The 21,776-nt window shown below is 37.6% G+C and overlaps 1 protein-coding gene across 5 annotated transcripts in view; it reads left to right on the forward strand.

The window, feature by feature from the left end:
* Positions 1-21,776, forward strand: part of CEMIP2 (cell migration inducing hyaluronidase 2) — an 87,164-nt gene that overhangs the window by 46,999 nt on the left and 18,389 nt on the right. For all 5 annotated transcript variants that reach the window (XM_055087142.1, XM_024126850.3, XM_024126849.3 and 2 more), the window contains 8 exons: positions 2,997-3,128; positions 4,776-4,811; positions 5,575-5,730; positions 8,024-8,201; positions 10,721-10,936; positions 14,331-14,539; positions 17,622-17,804; positions 20,572-20,791. In XM_055087142.1, coding sequence (XP_054943117.1) covers positions 2,997-3,128; positions 4,776-4,811; positions 5,575-5,730; positions 8,024-8,201; positions 10,721-10,936; positions 14,331-14,539; positions 17,622-17,804; positions 20,572-20,791 — 1,330 coding nt within the window. The remainder of the gene's footprint in view (positions 1-2,996; positions 3,129-4,775; positions 4,812-5,574; positions 5,731-8,023; positions 8,202-10,720; positions 10,937-14,330; positions 14,540-17,621; positions 17,805-20,571; positions 20,792-21,776) is intronic.

Below are 21,776 nucleotides of genomic sequence, written 5' to 3' on the forward strand. Positions count from 1 at the left end.
GTCTCTTGTAGACAGCATATATATGGATCTTATTTTTGTATCCATTCAGCAAGCCTGTGTCTTTTGGTTGGAGCATTTAATCCATTGATGTTTAAGGTAATTATCGATATGTATGTTCCTATTAGCATTTTCTTAATTGTTTTGGGTTTGTTTTTGTAGGTCCTTTTCTTCTCTTGTGTTTCCCACTTAGAGATATTCCTTTAGCATTTGTTGTAGAGCTGGTTTGGTGTTGTTGAATTCTCTTAGCTTTTGCTTTTCTGTAAAGCTTTTGATTTCTCGGTCGAATCTGAATGAGATCCTTGCCGGGTAGAGTAATCTTGGTTGTAGTTTCTTCCCTTTCTTCACTTTAAATATATCATGCTGCTCCCTTCTGGCTTGTAGAGTTTCTGCTGAGAAATCAGCTGTTAACCTTATGGGAGTTCCCTTGTATGTTATTTGTTGTTTCTCCCTTGTTGCTTTCAGTAATTTTTCTTTGTCTTTAATTTTTGTGAATTTGATTACTATGTGTCTCAGTGTGTTTCTCCTTGGGTTTTTCCTGCCTGGGATTCTCTGTGCTTCCTGGACTTGGGTGGCTATTTCCTTTCCCATGTTAGGGAAGTTGTCGACTATAATCTCTTCAAATATTTTCTCGCGTCCTTTCTCTCTGTCTTCTCCTTTTGGGACCCGTATTATGTGAATGTTGTTGCGTTTAATGTTGTCCCAGAGGTCTCTTAGGCTGTCTTCATTTCTTTTCATTCTTTTTTCTTTATTCTGTTCCATGGCAGTGAATTCCACCACTCTGTCTTCCAGGTCACTTATGTGTTCTTCTGCCTCAGTTATTCTGCTATTGATTCCTTCCTCCATTCTTTTTCCAAGGTCCTGGATCATCTTCACTATCATTATTCTGAATTCTTTTTCTGGAAGGTTGCCTATCTCCACTTCATTTAGTTGTTTTCTGGGGTTTTATCTTGTTCCTTCATCTGGTACACAGTCCTCTGCCTTTTCATTTTGTATGTGTTTCTGTGAATGTGGTTTTCCTTCCACAGGGTGCAGAATTGTAGTTCTTCTTGCTTCTGCTGCCTGCCCTCTGTTGGATGAGGCTATCTGAGAGACTTGTGCAAGTTTCCTGATGTGAGGGACTGGTGGTGGGTAAAGCTGGGTGTTGCTCTGGTGGGCAGAGCTCAGTAAAACTTTAATCTGCTTGTCTGCTGATGGGTGGAGCTGGGTTCCCTCCCTGTTCGTTGTTTGGCCTGAAGCGACCCAACACTGAAACCTACCCGGCCTTTGCTGGGGCTAATGGCAGACTCTGGGAGGGCTCACGCCAAGGAGTACGTCCCAGAACTTTTGCTGCCAGTGTCCTTGTCCCCACGGTGAGCCACAGCCACCCCATGCCTCTTCAGGAGACCCTCCAACCCTAGCAGGTAGGTCTGGCTCAGTCTCCTATGGGGTCACTGCTCCTTCCCCAGGGTCCCGATGCGCACACTAGTTTGTGTGTGCCCGCCCAGAGTGGAGTCTCTGTTTCTCCCAGTCCTGTCAAAGTCCTGCAGTCAATCCCACTAGGCTTCAAAGTCTGATTCTCTAGGAATTCCTCCTCCCGTTGGCAGCCCCCCAGCTTGGGAAGCATGACATGGGACTCAGAACCTTCACTCCAGTGGGTGGACTTCTGTGGTATAAGTGTACTCCAGTTTTTGAGTCACCCACCCAGCAGTTACAGGATTTGATTTTCTTGTGATTGAGCCCCTCCTACCGTCTCATTGTGGCCTCTTGTTTGTCTTTGGAGGTGGGGTATCTTTTTTGGTGAGTTCCATTGTCTTCCTGTTGATTGTTCAGCAGTTAGTTGTGATTCCGTTGCTCTTGCAGGAGGGAATGAGCACACGTCCTTCTACTCTGCCATCTTGAACCAATCTCCCTGGGTAACAGTTTTTGATACCAATTTTTTTTGGCCTTTTCATTAAGGTCCTTGTAAATGTTTTACAAGGACACGAAAGAAAAAGTAACATTCAGTCTTTAATAAGTCAATGAAATACAATCTTTTTTTAAGTGCTGATACTTTTTTCTTTATATTTTTTATTATAGTAGATTTACAGTATTAGTTTCAGGTGTACAACATAGTGATTCAATATTTTTATAGATTATACCCCATTTAAAGTTATTATAAAAGAATAGCTAGATTTCCTTGTGCTGTATAATATATCCTTGTTGCTTATTTATTTCATATATAGTAGTTTGTATGTCTTAATCCCATACCCTTATTTTGCCCCCCATCTACTCTCTCCTCACTGGTAACTACTAGTTTGTTCTCTGTGTCTGTTTCTGTTTTGTTATATTCATTTGTTTGGCTTTTTTTTTTAGGTTACACTTATAAGTGATAATATACAGTATTTGTCTTTCTCTGTCTGACTTACTTCACTAAGTACAATACCCTTTAGGGCCATCCATGTTGCAAATGGCAGAATTTCATTCTTTTTTGTGGCTGAGTAATATTCCATAAATATAATCTATTTTAAATTTAGGCTTTTTAAAGATATTGAATCCAGTTTTCTCTCTATCTAAAGCATTTCACCAGCACACAACTCAAATAATACTCTGGTTCACATATATGTATGTTGAAATATATGATTAATTTACTCAGTAAGTTTATATTAATATCATGTAGCTTGAGAATTTGTGAAAATGTACTGTATTTCCTGGTCTGAGGTTTTTTTGTTTATTTTTGAAATGGTTTCAGTGCTTAGAGTGTTCTGTAATGTCCCTTTTATAATTTAAATTGCTTAAAAATAAACTATGAAATATGAAAGCAGTTCTCTGCAAATTTGTATTCTTTTTCAGTATTTGAAATGCAAATAATTAAGTTGTGTCATAAGGAGGTTTTTTTTTAGTTTTGTTTTGTTCAAAGTTAAATTCTGCTTTTTGACACTTAATCTTATAATCGTAAATAGCTTATTTACATTGCCTTTTCATTACTCTTTTTAAAAGTCTTTTTTTTTTTCTTTTTTTTTTTTCCTCCTCACCCCAAGGTTTCGGCCTCATCAGGATGCAGACCCTGAAAAGCCACGTGTTGCTGCTTTAATTGACAGGCTCATTGCTTTTAAAAATAATGATAACGGAGCTTGGGTCAGAGGAGGAGACATTGTCATTCAGAATTCAGCGTGGGTATTCTCTATGAAATTATTATCTGATGACACTGATGTATTCATTTTTTAAGGCTTTTTTAAAAACCCAGTAGACTGAAAGTACAGTGGTGGTTTCTGGAATCATAGTATCATTACTAATAGAACAAGCTCTGAGGAAATATGCCAGCATTAACTGACTGCAAATGTTTGGAATTGTCTCATTCTCCTGCTTTTATTGGAACTGAACTTGTCTGGTAACATGAGAGCTCTTTGATGAGATTAAACAGAAACTGGGACTTTAACTTTATGTAACAAACATGGTCTATGTCAGAGAGCTAAATAAAGATTTTGAAACTACCTGCATTTTTTTTTCTTCCTTTTGGAAACTCAGTTTCCTGATGCTCTTCCACTGCCATTCAAAATAAAAGCTTTGAATTCTCCCTTAATAAGTCTGTTGACTTATGTCTTAACATGACTTGAGGCAGTAAGCATCTCACTTCTTTTCCATTTGTATAATTTTAGGAGAAGTCTGATGTATGTTGAGGTAAGATTTGGTGTTCAGGAGTCTAGAAAAATGTTTTTTTCTGGCTGGTTCTGACATTAGCTGCTTGGCATTTTACCATCATCTCTGAGTTTTATCATGCAAAAAAAAATGGATATTGTATAAAATCTGTAGAAATAGCTTGGGTATTAATGTTGAAAAGTTTTGAAGAGAATACCATGATCTAAATGTTAAAAATTAGTCGTTCCTTGGTATCCGTGGGGGATTGTTTCCAGGACTCCCCATGAGTACCAAAATCCTGATGCTCAAGTTCCTTATGTAAAATGGCATAGTATTTGCATATAACCTACACACATCCTCCTGTATACTTTATTTTAATTTTTATTTATTTATTTTTTTTGGCGGTACGCGGGCCTCTCACTGTTGTGGCCTCTCCCGTTGCGGAGCACAGGCTCCGGACGTGCAGGCTCAGCGGCCATGGCTCACGGGCCCAGCTGCTCCGCGGCATGTGGGATCTTCCTGGACCGGGGCACGAACCCGCGTCCCCTGCATCGGCAGGCAGACTCTCAACCACTGCACCCCTCCTGTATACGTTAAATCATCTCTATAACTTATTATATCCAAGACAATGTAAATGCTATGTAAATAATTGCCAGCACTAGACAAATGTAAGTTTTGCTTTTTGGAATTTTCCAGAATTTTTTTTTTAATATTTCTGATCCACAGTTGGTTGAATCTGTGGGTGCAGAACCCACAGATATGGGGGCCAAGTATAATGATAAAAATTATAATTATAGCTAACACTTACCTGCTGCTTACTCTGTGCCAGACACTGTTCTAAATAGTTGACACTAATTAGCATTTTAATGCTTTCAAGTATCCTATGAGGAAGCTTATATTATTATTTCAACCTTTAGGTGAGAAAACTGAGGGGCAAACAGGTTGAATAACATGTCCAAGGTCACACAGCTAGTCATTGGCAAAGCTGAGATTGGAACCAGGTGCCTTCACTGTGGAGCCTATGCTTTTCATTATTGGAAAGTGAAATTTTTGTGTAGTCTTGGACAGTAAACATTACTGGAACTTCCTGCATTTTATGACAATTAAATATTTTTTGAGAGAATTACCTCTTCCTATATAATGTGATAAATTAAAATGTTCCCTCATTCTTTTTCTTATAGATTTGCAGATAATGGAATAGGACTGACCTTTGCCAGGTTTGTAATTACTTTTAAAAATACTTATCTGATTATTTTAAAGCTGTAAGGTGAAATAACCTTGATATATATTTTTTGATAACACAGGAATGTTATATCATTTATTAACATTAAAAAAATTAGCACTCACTTCCTGATGCCACTTGAGGGCCAAAAATATATTTTTATTGATTAATTGAATTTATACCAAATTAGGAGATGAATTACAATGAAGCTGGAATTACAATGAAGGGTAGGCCCACCATATTTTTTGCTTAAAAGAAAACACTTGAGTTTTAGATTAAAGATCTTAAAAAGTAGGGGAATAAAGAGGAAGGGAGTAAAAGTTGGGAGCAGATAAATATTTTCTTTCTTAGAAGTTGGTCTAATTTCACAATGGTCTTTAAGAACTAAACTTTTTATGTTATATATTTTTCTCCAGATAGCAGTTATTCTCATTGCCGTCTTAAACATGCTTGTCCTCTAATTATTGTCCAGGGCAAGTTTATTCTCATTTGCAATATTGTTGCTTGGGACTGAAATAATTAGTTGTTGCTGTAAATTAAATCTCATTTGTTTAAATCTAATTTGCCAAGCACATATTAATTTATAAGAGGTATGTTCAATTTTGAGGCACCTTTTGATGACTCACTAATATGTATCAGAAAAAGCTACTGGCTACTTTGAAAATTTTTAGGTTTTTAAAGTTATAGCTTGCCTTCATTTGAGGGTCAATTTAAATTTCCTGGAGATGTGTGGTTAATGATTATTCTCATTTTAACAGTGACGGAAGCTTCCCAAGTGATGAAGGTTCCAGCCAAGAGGTATCTGAATCTCTCTTTGTTGGGGAGAGCAGGAATTACGGATTTCAGGGTGGTCAGAACAAGTATGTAGGCACTGGAGGAATAGACCAGAAGCCTCGGACATTACCCAGAAACAGGTAAGCATTGCTTTATCAGAGGAGTGTTAAATTTAAACAATAAATGAAAACCTAACCCTTACAAAAGTTTCTGTAATAATCCTGTATCGATTGGTTCCCACTGTGACACATTTCCCACCTTATCTTACTATTATTAAAACTATTATTCTTGTTGTTATTATTGCTATTACTATTGTGTGTATTATCCTCTGGAATTCTGGAGCATTAACTATTAAACACTTTATAGATTTCATTATCAATTTTATAATGAAGGAACCTATCTTGTTTATCCTTCCTGTATAAGGCCTTATATAAGCTGGTAATCTTTTTTTTTTTTTTCTTTCTTGAGAAAATTGCCAAACCATAAACTACGGACATTGAGTCAGTTTTCCCTCAATATGTGATGTTAGTTTTCAGAAATAGCCACTGGGAAAAGGAAATTACCTACTGAAAAGAGTCCTAGAAAATGAGGTGATAGATGCCAAAGCTGACTCAAAACCTAACTACAGCTGTATAATTAACAATGTTTCAGATGTTGAAAGGGTATGGGGGTAGACTTTTGGCATGTTTTCTGCCAAAATAATCACAGTCATTAAAATAGTACTTAGTACTAGAAAGATTCTTCAGAACTTTTAGGGAACTATTACCTAATGAATCTGTACCTCAGTTCTGAGACACAGTTTGGAGTTGTAATTTTACTCGTAAGAAAACCAGGTAGAGAAAAACTAGTGTTCTAAAGGCCTTACATTGGAGCTAATGTCAGAATTCATCAAACGTCAATTCCCTTAAAGCTATACCCTGTGTCTGGATATTGGGCTAGGACACGTCAGGGCGATTGGGCAAACAGATAGTTGGCTTTGGTGGACAGGTAATGAGTGTTGGCTGAAGGGCTTAACTAGCTTCTGGCAAAGGGCAGCCTATGCTTGGCTCCTCTCGCCTGTGTTTGTTGTTGGGAAATATTGAACGTCTTTACTATATGCTACGCTATGTGTAGAACTCCTGTTAGACCGTGGAAGCCACTAGGAAAGGAACTTCATGGATTTTTAATGGCTAACATTTATTAAATGCTTATGATGTATTAGGCCCTGTTCTAAAATACTTTATTATTCAGTTAATCCTTGCAAAGCCCAGTGAGGTAGGTGCTGTCATCATCCTGCTTTATAAGTGAGTAACTTACTAAAAATAGCTAAGTTGGGACTCGAACCCTGTTAGTTTGGCTTCAGTGCTCTGCTCTTTACAATTAGGCTAAAGCTGCCTCTTCTAATATGTAAATTAAAGAAAAAAGACTGTATTAGTTGGGTATGGGCTGCAGTAAAAATGGTGGCCAATTCAATTCCATTATTTTTATTTTACACTGGCCTTTAGTTTTATTTCGAAATGCTATTGCTTCTTTGCTAAGGAGGAATTTTCGAAATGAAGATTCCTAGTTGGTCAATGGATCCAGTTTTTATTTTACTGTATCTTTACAACCTTTTCTATGGCAGAGGACCGTTTTGTGATGTATCCTTGGAAACACATCAAGAGGCATAGATTTTTAACTAGGCTATTTGATTTGCTTGCTAGCATCTATGTTTTTATTGTAAAACACCACCAAGTTGTAAACTAATCAGTTGCTATAGAGGTCCTCCGCAATGCCATTAAGAACGTAATAGGGGAAAAACCCAAGAGATCCAGAATATTATGGGTTTTGTACATTAATTATGGTTAATAATATATGATTAGTAGGTTAAGGAGTTTGTATTGGAACGGAAAGGAGTAAAATGAATAAAACGAATTTCTCAATCTAGCCATCCCCTTGGATATAGTAAGCCTTGCAGACTTACACTTTTGTACTTTTAAGCATATCATTTCTCCTTACTACTGTCATTTAGTGGCTTGAAAGGAGGTTCTCTCTGTTTAAGCACAGATTTGTCTTTTGTTCTCATGCTAGGGATTTTGGAACTAAAGCTAAAGTATATGAGTTGTCAAAGAAAAGATCTTAACTGAGTTGATTCAAGGAAGCCAAGTCACCTTTTCAGACAAGCCTCCATTCTATCCAAAATAACATCTCTCTTCTACCCAGTCTATTGTATTACTATGTCTTTACTTTCTTCAGGCACTTATTATCTGAAATTGTCCATTGTTTTTCTGTTTGCCTTTCTCACTGCAGTGTACCTTTCATTTGATAGGAGATCTTGCTTGGTTACCACTGTATCCTAGAATTGTGCTTAGTGTATATGGGATATTCAACAGTATTTATAAAACAAGTACGCAAGTGAAGTGCTGTTAAAGGGACGGGCCCATATGCATTAAACGAAATCTTGTATTTCAACAGGACGTTCCCAATTAGAGGCTTTCAGATCTATGATGGGCCCATTCATGTCACCAGGTGCACTTTCAAACAATATGTGCCAACTCCAGATAGGCATACCAGTGCTATTGGCTTCCTCATGAAGAATTCTTGGCAGATAACCCCCAGGAATAACATCTCCCTTGTGAAGTTTGGTCCACATGTAAGTATGTTCTCATGGTTCCTACACAGTGAGTATGGTGGGAAGAGGAGGGATGGCACATTTCCAAAGACGAAAACACAAACGAAGGGTTCGTACTGAGTTTTTACGATTGGGAGGAGAAATCTATGCAAGAGCAACTCCTAATTCCATGTACTCTGTCCTGCTGAGTTCAAGGTGAGAACAGAAGTCCCATGTGACCTGGGGTATTTCTGATATTCTGGTGATATATTCAAAGGGAAAATGACTTAAAGTGATGACACGGAGATGGGAATTGTAGAATTTCATAGGAATAAGAGGACATATAATTTGGTGAAATTCAGTATAATAATCCATGAAGAGATTTGGGTTTTACCTGGTATTTTACTTTTCTGGGGTCTATTCTTCTGGGGAACTAAAGGATAAAAGATTGGGAAAGAAGAGGAATAGTGGGGTGATATGAAACAAATTAGGTTATTTCTTATATGAACTATTGGAAGGTTTTTATGAAGATTGCAAAGAAGACTTAGAAATAATTGTTTACAATGCCGTAGGCCACAGAAATAGTTTTCTTAGTAGTTTCGTCAGTACGCCCTTTACCATTAATACACAGGACAATCTGATTATATACTCCCAGCCTCTCCCCATCTTTCCACTTCTAAAATGACAGTGGTGTAGAGATTGAGTCTCAAGACCATATTGCTTTCTGCTCCCACAGGCAGCCACAATTGGAAAGTGGCTCATAGTTCTCTCATTCATGTCCACAGGCAAACTCTGTGGTTGCCCAGTTTAAAGAGAACTTAAGATAGTTTACCAAAGTCTATATCTGGTTTTCGTGAATAGCTGAGGCATGGAACAGAGGCACACGTACAAACTGGGTTGTCAACTTGGTTGACTAGTTCTCTTCTAGGCCACATAACTCCAGGGGCCTACACTACACGTGGGACCCTATCCTACACTGTGGATAGGGTCCCACGTAAATAAATAGGGTGGTTCTTGGATTACCTCTCCATTGTAGAGGTTAGATGTTCGCTTACTGCCCACATGGGTCTCCCCATGTACAGAGTTTGGTGATCACTGGCATGGTCATACTGAAAAAACAGTTTTTAGATGTTTCGTTTGTTGCAGAGTTCTAGAGTTCTAACAGCCTAAGAGAATCCATGCCGTTTGAGTTTAGTGTTTCATCAGCCTGGAATTCTCTAAGGTGGCAATGCTCTGAAACCGTTCATAAAGGGAATGGTCTGTCATATTTGTTATTCCTAAAAAGGTGGACAATATGCCCTAGACTTCTTTTAGATTTAACCATAGGAGGTATAAGGAAAAAGAGAAAAGAGGCTAGAACTAAGAATTTAGAGCCACTTGTCCCACACATCACTGATTTTCCATTGAGCTGCTTATCATTTAGATGTTCAGCTGATTTTAAAACTTCCCAATAAAAGCCTTGTAGAGGTGTATTTGCATGGCTTGAATAACATTAGTAACTTACCACTAATAAGAAGCAGCTAAAGATTATAAAGCATGTAACCTGCAGCCTGCTTTGCAGCTGTGTACTATGTGTTCGATAAGGGCATTGAATTAACATGACCCGACATGAAAATTACTGAGCTGGACTTGGTCTATGTTGAGGAGAGAGAAGATAACACACACTTTTCAACAAGTTGTAGTGAGTCCAGTGGTCATGCAACCATACCAAGGCAACACTTAGATTGTGTTTTAGTTTGGAACTGTACTTACTTTTTGGTGGGAGGAGTCATTAACAAGTTAACTAAAGCATTTGAAGTGAAATAAAATGATTAGCTCAGGAGATGGAACTTATAATAGATTTTTATTTAATTGAGGTATGGTTTGCATACAGGGAAACGCAGAGATCTTAAGTATAAAGTTTATAAGTTTTAACAAATACATATGACTGCATAGTTCCCCTTCCCACAACCATTCTAGTTTCTCTTACCATGGATTAGTTTTATCTGGGGAACAGGTAATAGTTTTTAAGTTAAAAAAAGGGAAAACACCAAAGATGAAGTTGAACGCTTGCTGCTTGAACTCTACAAGGCTTTGGGAAATTTTTTTCCCCGTGCATGTCATAATTAATCAAAAATGTTGGTTGAGGGCTTCCCTGGTGGCGAAGTGGTTGAGAGTCCGCCTGCCGATGCAAGGGACACGGGTTCGTGACCCGGTCCAGGAGGATTCCACATGCTGCGGAGCGGCTGGGCCTGTGAGCCATGGAACTGCTTTAACCTTAAAGTAATTGTAATGGATATGAAGTTGGGTCCTTGCAGGGAATGCTGGCTAACATGGCAGGAGCCCTCATTTTATGATGTCCTTGTATTTCATTGCTTTCAGGTGTCTCTCAATGTCTTCTTTGGAAAGCCTGGTCCCTGGTTTGAAGATTGTGAAAAAAAATATTGGTTGACAATTAGACTCAGAACTGCTTTAACCTTAAAGTAATTGTAATGGATATGAAGTTGGGTCCTTGCAGGGAATGCTGGCTAACATGGCAGGAGCCCTCATTTTATGATGTCCTTGTATTTCATTGCTTTCAGGTGTCTCTCAATGTCTTCTTTGGAAAGCCTGGTCCCTGGTTTGAAGATTGTGAGCTAGATGGTGATAAGAACTCCATATTCCATGACACTGATGGCTCTGTGACAGGATACAAGGATGCTTACGTGGGAAGAATTGACAACTACCTGATCCGCCATCCAAGCTGTGTAAATGTTACCAAATGGAATGCAGTGGTGTGCAGTGGGAACTATGCCCAGGTAGGCCAGAATCTATGCCTGATTCCTTACCAGCTCCTGACAACACTGCTTCTGTGAGGAGTACTCTTCAGCTCTTTGGGATGATTGATACTTTCCAAAGCATGGGTTTTTTGGGTCTTTTTTTAGGGGAAAAAAAAAGAAAAAAATTCATTAGGAATCATAGACTCACAGAATTTTATTTAAAGTTCCCCCACTCCAAACCACTTTAAAAGTGAAAAAGTGAGCCCAAGAGAAGTCAGATAACTTGCTCGTGGTTAAATATGGTTGGGATGTAGTTGGGGTGAGAACCCATATTTCCTGAGTTCCTAGGCCAGGTTTTTTTGCTGTGCTATAGCTGTGTCCCCTGAGAGGGCGTTTCACTCTTCACTTTCAGGGTTATTATCTCTATTTTATCTCTAAATTGGGGTCTCGGACTTGTGAGGCAGAATATCAATAGATCACACGGAAAGTGAGATGTTCTCAGAAACAGAGCTAGGAATTGGAATGAGTGGACAAGGAAGGAATCCAAGGAAATTCTGCAAATTATATTATGATACAATGTCTATGAAAATATGAAGGGGATGATATAGATTGGGAAACACTTCTTTGCAAACATTAAGCTAGTGTGCAATTTATTAATTGGATACCCAATATAAGAGGATGGAATAATTAGGGAGGTAGTATGTTAAGGGCACAGATGCCGGAACCAGATTGCAAGGGTTTGAATTCTGGCTTTGTTATTTCCTTAAATATGAGGTGGGTGATTTAATTAATTGCTCTGTGCCTCTGCTCAATGAGGATAATATTAGATCCTCTCGTACATGGCTGTTGTGAGGATAGAATGCACGAGTATTGGTAAAGCATTTCGCCCATGGCCTAGCACATAGTGAAGTGCTTGCTGCAATTAGTATTATTTGAAGAGCAGCGCTCTAAGTTGCAAAGATGATTTTAATAGTGGTATTTGATGGATGAAAGATTGCAGAATGGAGGTACCAGTTGCCCAGAATTTTGAAGAGAGCAGAATTTTATTTCCATATTTTAGACAATTACATGGTCATATTTAATAGATGTTAAGAGAGATAAAAGAATAGAGGAAAAGGATAATTGGAGCATGGAGAGGAGAATTAGAGGAAGAGCAAAGTATCTTCCAAGGCAGACTGGGCTCTGATAGCCTGAAAGGCAGGAAATAAGCCTCCCTTGTTAATGTGCTGCTGAGTTCTCTTATTTGCAGGGTGGGTTCTTCCTGGGGAAGGACCAGTTCTGTGACAGAGCCCCTCCACTGAGCTCTGGCTACTTTGCCCATCAAGGTTGTGTTTGTGGCTCCTGCTTTTCAACTTCTTGAGCCCCCTGAGTTGTGTGTGGTTTCTACCATCTAAGCTTTCTATAGTGGGAGCTTCTTGGAGCAGAATTCTTTATTACTCTTCAGACTTTGAATCATGACTGTTAAAGAATGCTATGATTCTTAAATTAAAAAAAAAACTTTAAAAAGATTCTCATTTATAGACAAGACAAAGGGCTTAAGAGGGGTAAATATTAGAGAGCTTTTTCTGGTTTATTTTAATGGAGTATTAGCTTCTTTGTTGTGGGATTTCTTATCCCCATGGGAGCGAGAGGAGTCATACTTGCCTAAGTTCTGGGAAGGACAAGGAAAGGATGGAGAAATAATTATAGTAAAATAAAGAAGAAAAGAATGTGGTTGAAAATGTGATTTCGTCTTCCATTCGTTTTATTCTTAGCCAGAATTGCCCTTTAAAATTAAGTTGACTCATTAATGCCTAAGAAGATATAGAAATTCTAGAATTAAAACAAAGATAAAAAGCTTTTAATTCTTTAGTAGCTACAGTTTTAGTGAAATTGCTAGCCATGTGTATTCAAAGGTACATGTATCTGTCTGTCTTAAAGTGGTATGTGCTCACTCATGAAAACTTTATATTTTATTATAAATGTCTCTATATAGTCTTTGGATTTTCTAAGGTATTTGAGAATGTGAACCTGATAACTTCTATCTTAAAAAGCAAAGTAGTAATTCTATTTTTATTTGAAGATGAAGAAAGAAAAAAGTGTCTAATACTGCCCAGGTGGCTCTGGGAATGGTAGGACAGAAATTTTCTCCTGAGGATTTGGAATTTGGGCTGGGAGCCCAGATATGTAGCCATTTGTTATTTCTTGGATGATGTATAATACTGTATTTTTTTAGCAAAAGATCAAAGCAACTGGATCTCAAGATAGAATAATCATTCTTTAGCTATTTGTAAATATATTTTAATGGAATGTCTGTTCTTTGCTGACCCAAGGGTAGAGGTGCTCAGGAAGAAAGGTGGTAACATAAGGAGAATGTGCCATCTCAAATCCTTCTTGGATTTGGAAGAAGGCAGGATATATATATGTGTGTGTTTTGGGGGGATGTATTCTATTATATTTTAACCTATTATATAATGTAATACAGATCAAATATAAACATTTAAATAAAGAATAAATAAATATAACATTTTAAACATATATTTAAATGTAGTCTCAAAATATATATTTCCTATCTCTATTTTAATCTTTAAGTGGTGTCAGTAGAGAAGAGTACTATAGTCAAACATGAATGAGAGTTAAGAAGACTTTCTGGCTCAAAGAATTTATAATTGAGGAATCAATATGGTAAAAACTGCAGAAATCAGAGAAAGAGAAAACATAGAGAAGTAGCGTGGATTAAATGCAACATTCTGCAAATGTTTTAATACTTCTGGGGAATTCTGTTACAGGATACTGATTTGTTTTAGGAAATTGTTCTGAGGTTTGTTCTTTGGAGGATGCATTTGGGGAAGATTTTGTTTTGGCACAGTATGGGGCTCAAATGCCACTGGAATAAATTCAGGGCTTTCAAATTTGCCTCAGTTTAATATGTTTTTCCAGTTTTTGCAGAACACTTTATATAACTTTTTTTTTTAATGGGTGGAAAATGACTTCTTGGGCTGATGTAGGTCATGGAAAATTGAAAGCCAAAGCTCTGAGATATTTTAAATTTCCATCTCTTATTTCAGAGGAAAGTCTTTCAGATTTGACTAGAGGGTATCAGTTTTCACATTAATTTACTAATTTTTTGTATGTGTATACTTCAGATTGAGGGATTTCTTTGACAGGCTATGTAAACCACAAAGGTTTTATATTCTAACGAATAAGCTGGCCTGTTGTGGAAGAGATGATGAAGATCTTGGCTAGCAGAACACATGGTCTGTTTTTACTATTTCAGTTTAAGCAGGCTTCATTGTAAGTGTAGCTTAGGATGAAGTTGGCTACTACTCAGTCTGGCATGGATCATAGAATCTCTCTTTTGAAAGTAAAGACATTTGACTTTGTGCTAGATATGTTTTCTTTAGCTATTTAAATTTTCATTCTCTTCCCTTTAATCCTTAATTATTTTTTGAAGGTCTATGTGCAGACATGGAGCACTCAGAATCTGACTATGACCATCACACGAGATGAGTATCCAGCCTACCCTATGGTGCTCCGGGGAATTAACCAGAAGGCAACCTTTCCACAGTACCAGCCTGTGATCATGCTGGAGAAGGGCTACACCATCCATTGGAATGGGCCAGCACCGAAGACTGCTTTTCTATACCTCATAAACTTCAACAAGTATGCTTCTATTACTGTTATTTCAAATAGTTGGGCAAGTAATAATTTAGTGGAGAAAAACAATAATCTATCTCCTTTGTAGCAAGTAAAGAACTCCAACTTTATGTACTTTGTTCCTCCTGTGGGGAGGCTATATATGTTATATTGATGGAATTAAGAGATTGTATAAATTGAATTCTGTCCTATTAAAAGCATGTCTTTTTCTCTATGGTCAAGGAATTGTGGGCAGAAAGCCATTTAATGGTAGGTTTTAATACCATCTGCTGAATACTTTAATTCTCTGTAGCTGGGATGGGAATAAATTTTATCTGGTGTTCCAACTGAGCACTTGGTTACCTAGAAAGTAAAAAGATTTTTGAGGCCAAGTTTAGACTCGACAGAAGAGAGTAGTATGACTGATTAGTCACGTCAGCAATGGGCAAGAAGTGGAAGAACTGTGGCATGGATAATGCCAGGTATTTGCCATCCCTTCCAGAATGTGAAAGCATCTTTCTATCCCTTCTTGATTTCTCAGTTGTCTGCTCTAATAATATTACTTTCAATCAAGGGCTCTATTTTTGCATTAATTTATTTAAGCGTTTACTGTGTGCCAGTTGATATAAAGATGACTGAGAGAAGTACTTGCCTTTCAGGAGCTCGCAGTATACAGGTGGAACAAAATTTAAGTAAATAAACCAGTACTATTTTTTAAAGGACAAAAGATAAGAGCAACTATTCTGCCTAAGGGAGTTGGGCCAGGCTGCTCAGAGAAGTGATAGCAAGTGATCAGTTTTGTTACCAAAAGCAACAGAGTTGGGAAAGGGCTAGTTCTGCTCAGGGACTGATGGATTGAGTGTGATGGGAGCATAGGTCGGGGAAGTGACAGAAGATGAGACTAGAAACAAGAGCTGGGACTATCTAGACGTGTGATGGTTAACCCATGGGACTCCATGAAACTGCTCAGATATGTACCTGAAAAATTGATTTGTTCACCTGACTGGTTATAAAGGTTGACTCGTCAGAACTCTCTTAAAATACCCAATTGGAATGAACAGAGATGGACATAGAACATGTAGGAATTCCCCTCTAAGGATGGCTGAACATCATGGTAGATGCTCTTATTCTGAGATGATAGGCCTCTGGCACATGCTCTAAACTGAACCATTACTATTGTCCTGTAACACTGGCTGCTGCTTCTCTATGCCCTTGCTGGACAATTGCACCTTCACTTACTGAGTCAACCAAGCCAAAAAAATCTCAGGACTCATCCTTGCCTCTTTCTTTTCTCTCATTTCTCCACCTATCAGTGGCCAAGCCCTGTTGATCCTATCTGCTTAATGTTTTCAAATCTCTCCACTTCTTTCCACTGTCACTGCTTGTGACTGAGTTTAGGTCATTATCCTCTCTTGCCTGGATCCCTGCAGCAGCCTCCTACTCCGTCTCCCCACCTCCCTCCACCTTCAATCCTTGGTCCACATTGTGTCCAGGGTGCGGGTTCTAAAAGCCAATCTGATATTGTCACCCCCATCAGTGAGCTGCCTAGAAGTCAATGAAGGAAGAAACGATTGTCAGAGAGGGTGGAGGAGATATGTGAAAGAGTGATCCGCAATCCAAAAAGTTATATCTGGCAGGTTATGAATCTGAGGTGAGGTATTATAATCAAATGGTATGCAGGGTTCTGCACATACAAGGCATAACTTTTGAATAAATACTAAGAAAGTAAAAAGATTTTAAAGTGAAAAAAAGGATGAGCCCGGAAGTTTCAAAACTCCATATGGGCTTGAAATTCAGTCCAACTTTCCTGTTTAATTATCTAAAAGTTTGTAAAAGTTACATCATGGGCAGAGGAAAGAGGAGGAGATGGATAATTCTTTTTCCAAATTTAATATAATTATAGAGAGGTCATGGATTTTGTCATAGTGGCACTTTTGAAAATAACAGTTTAAAAGTTATAAAAGCTGTACTTATTCATTAAACAAAATAAGGAAATACAGAAAAACCTTTTAAAAATTACAATAACCTATAATTCTTCTAATCAAATTGAAGCATTATAAACATTTATAGGGTTCTCGTGTCTCTCCACCCTCAAGTGTTCTCTGAGCATATAAATATGCCAAAATTTATTTAACTACTCCATTCCCCTATGAACATTTAGATTGTTTTTCTCCTGCCTCTCTCTCCCTTTTGGTGTTACAAATGTTACTGGATAGAACATCTTTTCTTATACATTTTTGGTCTGTATTTCTAATTTCTTAGTGGGATTACTGGATGAAATCTGTGTGAACAATTTTAAGGCATTGTTACATATTGTTTTAAAATTGTTTTGAATGATTAAAAAGTTCTGAAAATGGATAGTGGTGATGGTTGTACAACCTTGTGAATGCACTTAATGTCACTAAACCGTAAAGTGAAAAAAGGTCTAAAATGGTAAATTTTATATGTTACCACATGTATATTTTGCCACAACTTAAAGAATGCCAAAAAAGAAATGATAAAAAAGGGGAAAATATTCTTAATGGTTTTCAAAAAGTATTAATTTTATATCTTAGAACATTAGGTAAGAAAAAACACTATGGTAATTTGGTAATATTCATCAAAGACTTTAAAAATGCATACACCTTTATCTCTAGCAAATTTACCACTAACAATTTATCCTAATGTAATTATAAAAGATAAAAATATGTTTATGAATAAAAAAATTATTTGGAAAGATTTTACCAGTGTACACTTCCACTATCAGGCTATTAGTGTTTCTTCCATTTTAGTATACCCATACCCAACTGTCTCAATTTTATTATCTGCTTGCAGTATCTAAGTACATTTTATCCAGCTTCTATTCACATTCCCTGAAGTCCTGTTGAAACCAAGAATTTTTTATAAGCCATATCATTGTTGTACATATATTGGGGAGAGAAATTTGGGTAACATGTAAAAGTCGATGATTCATTAGTGTCTTAGGATTCAGGACTTTCATTGTTAGTGGCTCCATACACAGAAGAAATTTAAGGAGGAGAAGACCATGGCTAAAATTTACATATGCTGTAACACTCAAAGTGTACTGGCTCAAATGTGAATTCATGTTTTTATTGTCTCTCCTTTATAGGAATGACTGGATTCGAGTTGGGCTCTGCTATCCGTCAAACACAAGTTTTCAGGTTACCTTTGGCTTTCTACAGCGGCATAACGGCTCATTATCCAAAATGGAAGAGTATGAGCCCTTGCATTCGCTGGAGGAATTGCAGAGGAAACAGTCTGAGAGGAAATTCTATTTTGACTCCAGCACGGGGTAATTCGGGGCAACCAGTGAATGAGAATTATTGCTGTTTTTCTTTAGTGGTGAAATTACTAGTTCTTCAGTGTAACTAAGAATAGATTGTGATGTGACGGCTGCTTAGAAAAGCAGCTGATGTGGGTAATTCTCTGCTCATCACCATTAGAGGTTTAGAAGAGAACTAGAATGACTCGTAATTACAGTTGGCAGTAGGAATCGAGTGAGATGTTTGCTGTTTACCTATTAAGGCGATTTAGAAAGAGAAATTATCCTTGTCAATAAAGAACCAGTAGGCCCAATTGAAAATTAAAATAATGTTTTCCATAACGACTCTAAAGATGATTATTTCCATATGATATAGTTCATATTTTAGTGAAAGCTCATTTTTCTCTTCCTTTAAGACTATCTCTCAAGTTGACCTTGGGTTTTAAAAAAAATCACTGTAACCATGGCATATTTGCTTTCAACTTTCTCTAGGCTGCATCCTTCCACTTTTTAGTTCTAATCCTGTTCACCTGGGGTCCTGTTGGCTTTGTCTGCTTTTATCCAGTTACAGTCTCTCAGCCTTTGGGTTATGGTAGCCTCTCTCTCCTGTACTCTTCCAGAAAGTAGCATGCTCCTTCAATATCCATCCCTTAAGCTTGCATTTCCACTCTATGTCATTGTCTAGGTACTATAAAGATACTAATGTAAATAAGGCACATTTCTTCTGCAAATTCACTGTCCATTGAAGGATGTGGCCATGTAAAGCAAGTAATCAGAGGGCGAAAGGTTTAAATGCTGCAAGTCCTATAGTGTGCCTTTTGAGATAACCCAGAGGTTCAGCCTTGGGTGGCCAGTGACAACCCAAGAAGATAACCCTGGGGCTGACTCTTGAGGAGTGACTAGGAGGAGACGAGGAAGGTGTTCCAAGGACAGTGTGGATAAATGCATGGAGGCATGAAGAACATGGCACGGCATGTTTGGGGAAAGACAAAATTTCCTACTGGAGAGAAGGGTGGCAAGATTGACTGTGGGGGAATGAGGTTAGGGTTCAGTCAAGTGTCTTGTTAGCCTTTGAATAAGATGCAACTGATTTGCCCTTCAGGGCTGGTGCAACAGCCAGTGTTATCAGCTTAAATCTTTTTTTTTTATCATCATTATCTCTGATTTCAACTTCAACAACCTAGTTGGGCTTTTATTCTATAGATGATAGAACTGCCACATTCTCAGTTGATTTTTTTTCCGCAAAAATAAATGGAACGCCCAAATTTGTAAGGACAGTCTGGTGATCACGAATTAATGATTGATATGTAAAAAGATGGGAAGTATTTCTTCATCTGGATATTTCTAGAGTCCTTCAGCCTTTTAGGTTCAAATTCTTTTTTAATTCTATTCATTTTGATGATTTAAATTATATATCAAAAGTCCCATGCCTAATCAAGTCCCTGTCATTCCTTATATATATGTTAAAATTACTGAATGTTGGAACAGTGGCTGATTTTCACCTCTTCACAACTTTGTGTTGTTCATTGACCTCATGTTAAAATGTGAACTCTTTAAGAGTGACGTCTCCAAAGAAAGGACTGCTATGGGCTGTTTTGTAAGGGTTCAGTAAACAAGGCACTTTAGATGTTGCATTGCCTTCCTCAATTCTGAAAGTTGAGCTAGTGTGGGTCCCCCTCTGGGAAAGCAAGTATTACCAGGAAATTCTACTGATACAGGGTGATCTTCTATTTTGTTGGTTCTTACTTTGCCAAGCAGAGCCGAGTGTATAAATAGAAGGTTCTTCATGACTGCAGTTGGAGAATTGCAGTTGATTGCCTGACTTTATATAATATTCTGCCTTACTTAATTGTGTGATCTTGGGCAATTCAGTGACTATTTCTGTGCCCCAGTTTCCTTATCTGTTATTTGGGAATAATAAAAATGCTATATTATACGGTTGTTGTGAGGTTGAAGAACACACAGTTCATGCAAATCATTCAGCATAGGGCCTGGGATGTTGTATGTCCTCAATAAATGTTTACTGTTAAAAATAAATAAACAAACAAACAAATACAATGTGAACTCTTGAACTCCAGTAATCAATCGCATTTGATCAAGTCCTTTTTAGAATCTTGACTTCCTTTGGTTTAGAAGGCCTAGGTTTGCTGACAGACATTGGACTACTGCCTGGAAGTTGCTTTTCCATTCATCTTGGCAGTAGGAGGAGAATTCAGAATGGGTAGGACTGCTCATTTCGCTTGATTTTGGCCAAAGTACAGACAGAAGGACCCCAGGCCCATCTGCTCTTAGTAAACATCACAGGAATTGATTTGAGACCATATCTTGGCCTTAACCAAACAAGTCTCACAGTTGCTGTTTTAATTATTCCAGTTTTGTGCCTTAAACCAAAACAATTTGTAAACCAAACAAAAAAAAAAGAATAAGCTACACTAATTTACCAAATCCTAAACTCAAGTGTAAAGTTTTCCAAGGAATTTTTGAGCCAAGCCAAATTCCATCCTCCTAAATTACCTATTGAACTAATTCAAACCAGAAATCGACTTTGATACTGCCCATAACGACTGAATCAGGTTATCAAAATATTTTCTAAAGTGGTACTGCATTTGACTTAGAACCCTAGGAGGGTAGAAAGGAAAGGGAAACAACTTTATTGGTTTTGTAGTTTATTTTTCTTTAAAAAAAATTTTAATTTATTGGAGGAATATCCCTTCTGGCCATGAGTTTATTTGTGGAATTTTTGTAAGTGTTTGAAAGTTAATCTAACACCCGTTGGACTGGTTTCTGTTTTGTGCAGGTTGCTGTTTTTGTATCTAAAAGCCAAAAGCCACAGGGATGGTCACAGTTACTGTTCATCTCAGGGATGCGAAAGAGTCAAGATCCAGGCAGCAACAGACTCAAAAGACATCAGTAACTGCATGGCCAAAGCGTATCCCCAGTATTACAGAAAGCCATCAGCACTCAAGCCGATGCCATCCATGCTCAAGGGACTCTGTCAAGGCTGCGGAACCCGTCAGGTAAACAGGGAATAAAAGTGGTCTGTGGTCCAGGAGAAAAAGTCAAAAGGTTCTGTGCAATCAGCACATTTTTTTTTTTTTTTGAAACATCTGTGCTGCCAATTTATAAATATTGCATGGTTTCTCCTGAATTTTGGCCCATTCTAGAATGTGATACTCATAAGAAGCAAACCAGTCCAAATTTATAATAAAACTACCTTCCCCCTGTGATATATCAGTTTGCCCTGGATGATTGTGGATTTATTGGTTGTCATCTTTTCTTTCTCAGATGTGATTCCATTACAGTATCGCTATTACGTTTGCATGTCAGTGATATCAAAAAATAATTTGTTTTCTTGGAAGTATGAAATTTATCTTCAGAAAAGGCACTCGTATGAAAATTGTTTCCTTCAAGATGAAATGCCATTAATTTGAAGCATGTGCTATTATGTTTACCTGTAATTAAAAGTACAAACTGACTTTGGCTAGAAGTGAAATGCTTCTTATGACATATTCTTAATGAGATGGTCTCCTTCTAGATCTTGAGAAAACATGGCAATGAAAGTAAATCCAAAGTATGAGCTAAAATCAGGCATGGGGTTTCCGAAGGAAGTCAGACTAATTCCAGGTGAAAAAGAAATACAGAATTAATATTGCCCTAATTGATCTTTAACCTTTATATAAGCAAACATGGGTCAAGAAGAATGGTTCTCAACTAGTGGTCCCCAGGCCAGCAGCATCAGCATCACCTGGGAACTTATGAAAAATTCTAAATCTTGGGTCCCACCCAGTTCTACTGTATCAGAAACTTCAGGGGTGGGGCTTAGCAGTCTGTGCTTTAACAAGCCCTGGAGGTGATTCTGATACATGTTCACATTTTAGTTTCACTGGCCTAGAGGAGTTTTTTAAAAGTCCTTATTGCCACAGAAATGCTTGCTATTAATATGGAGAAAACCTCTAAATCTTTATTTTTATTTCTTATCATTATAAGTGATTTGAGAAAACA

This window comes from Physeter macrocephalus, chromosome 9 (genome assembly GCF_002837175.3).
Source record: "Physeter macrocephalus isolate SW-GA chromosome 9, ASM283717v5, whole genome shotgun sequence".
In the NCBI taxonomy this organism is placed as follows: Eukaryota; Metazoa; Chordata; class Mammalia; order Artiodactyla; family Physeteridae; genus Physeter; species Physeter macrocephalus.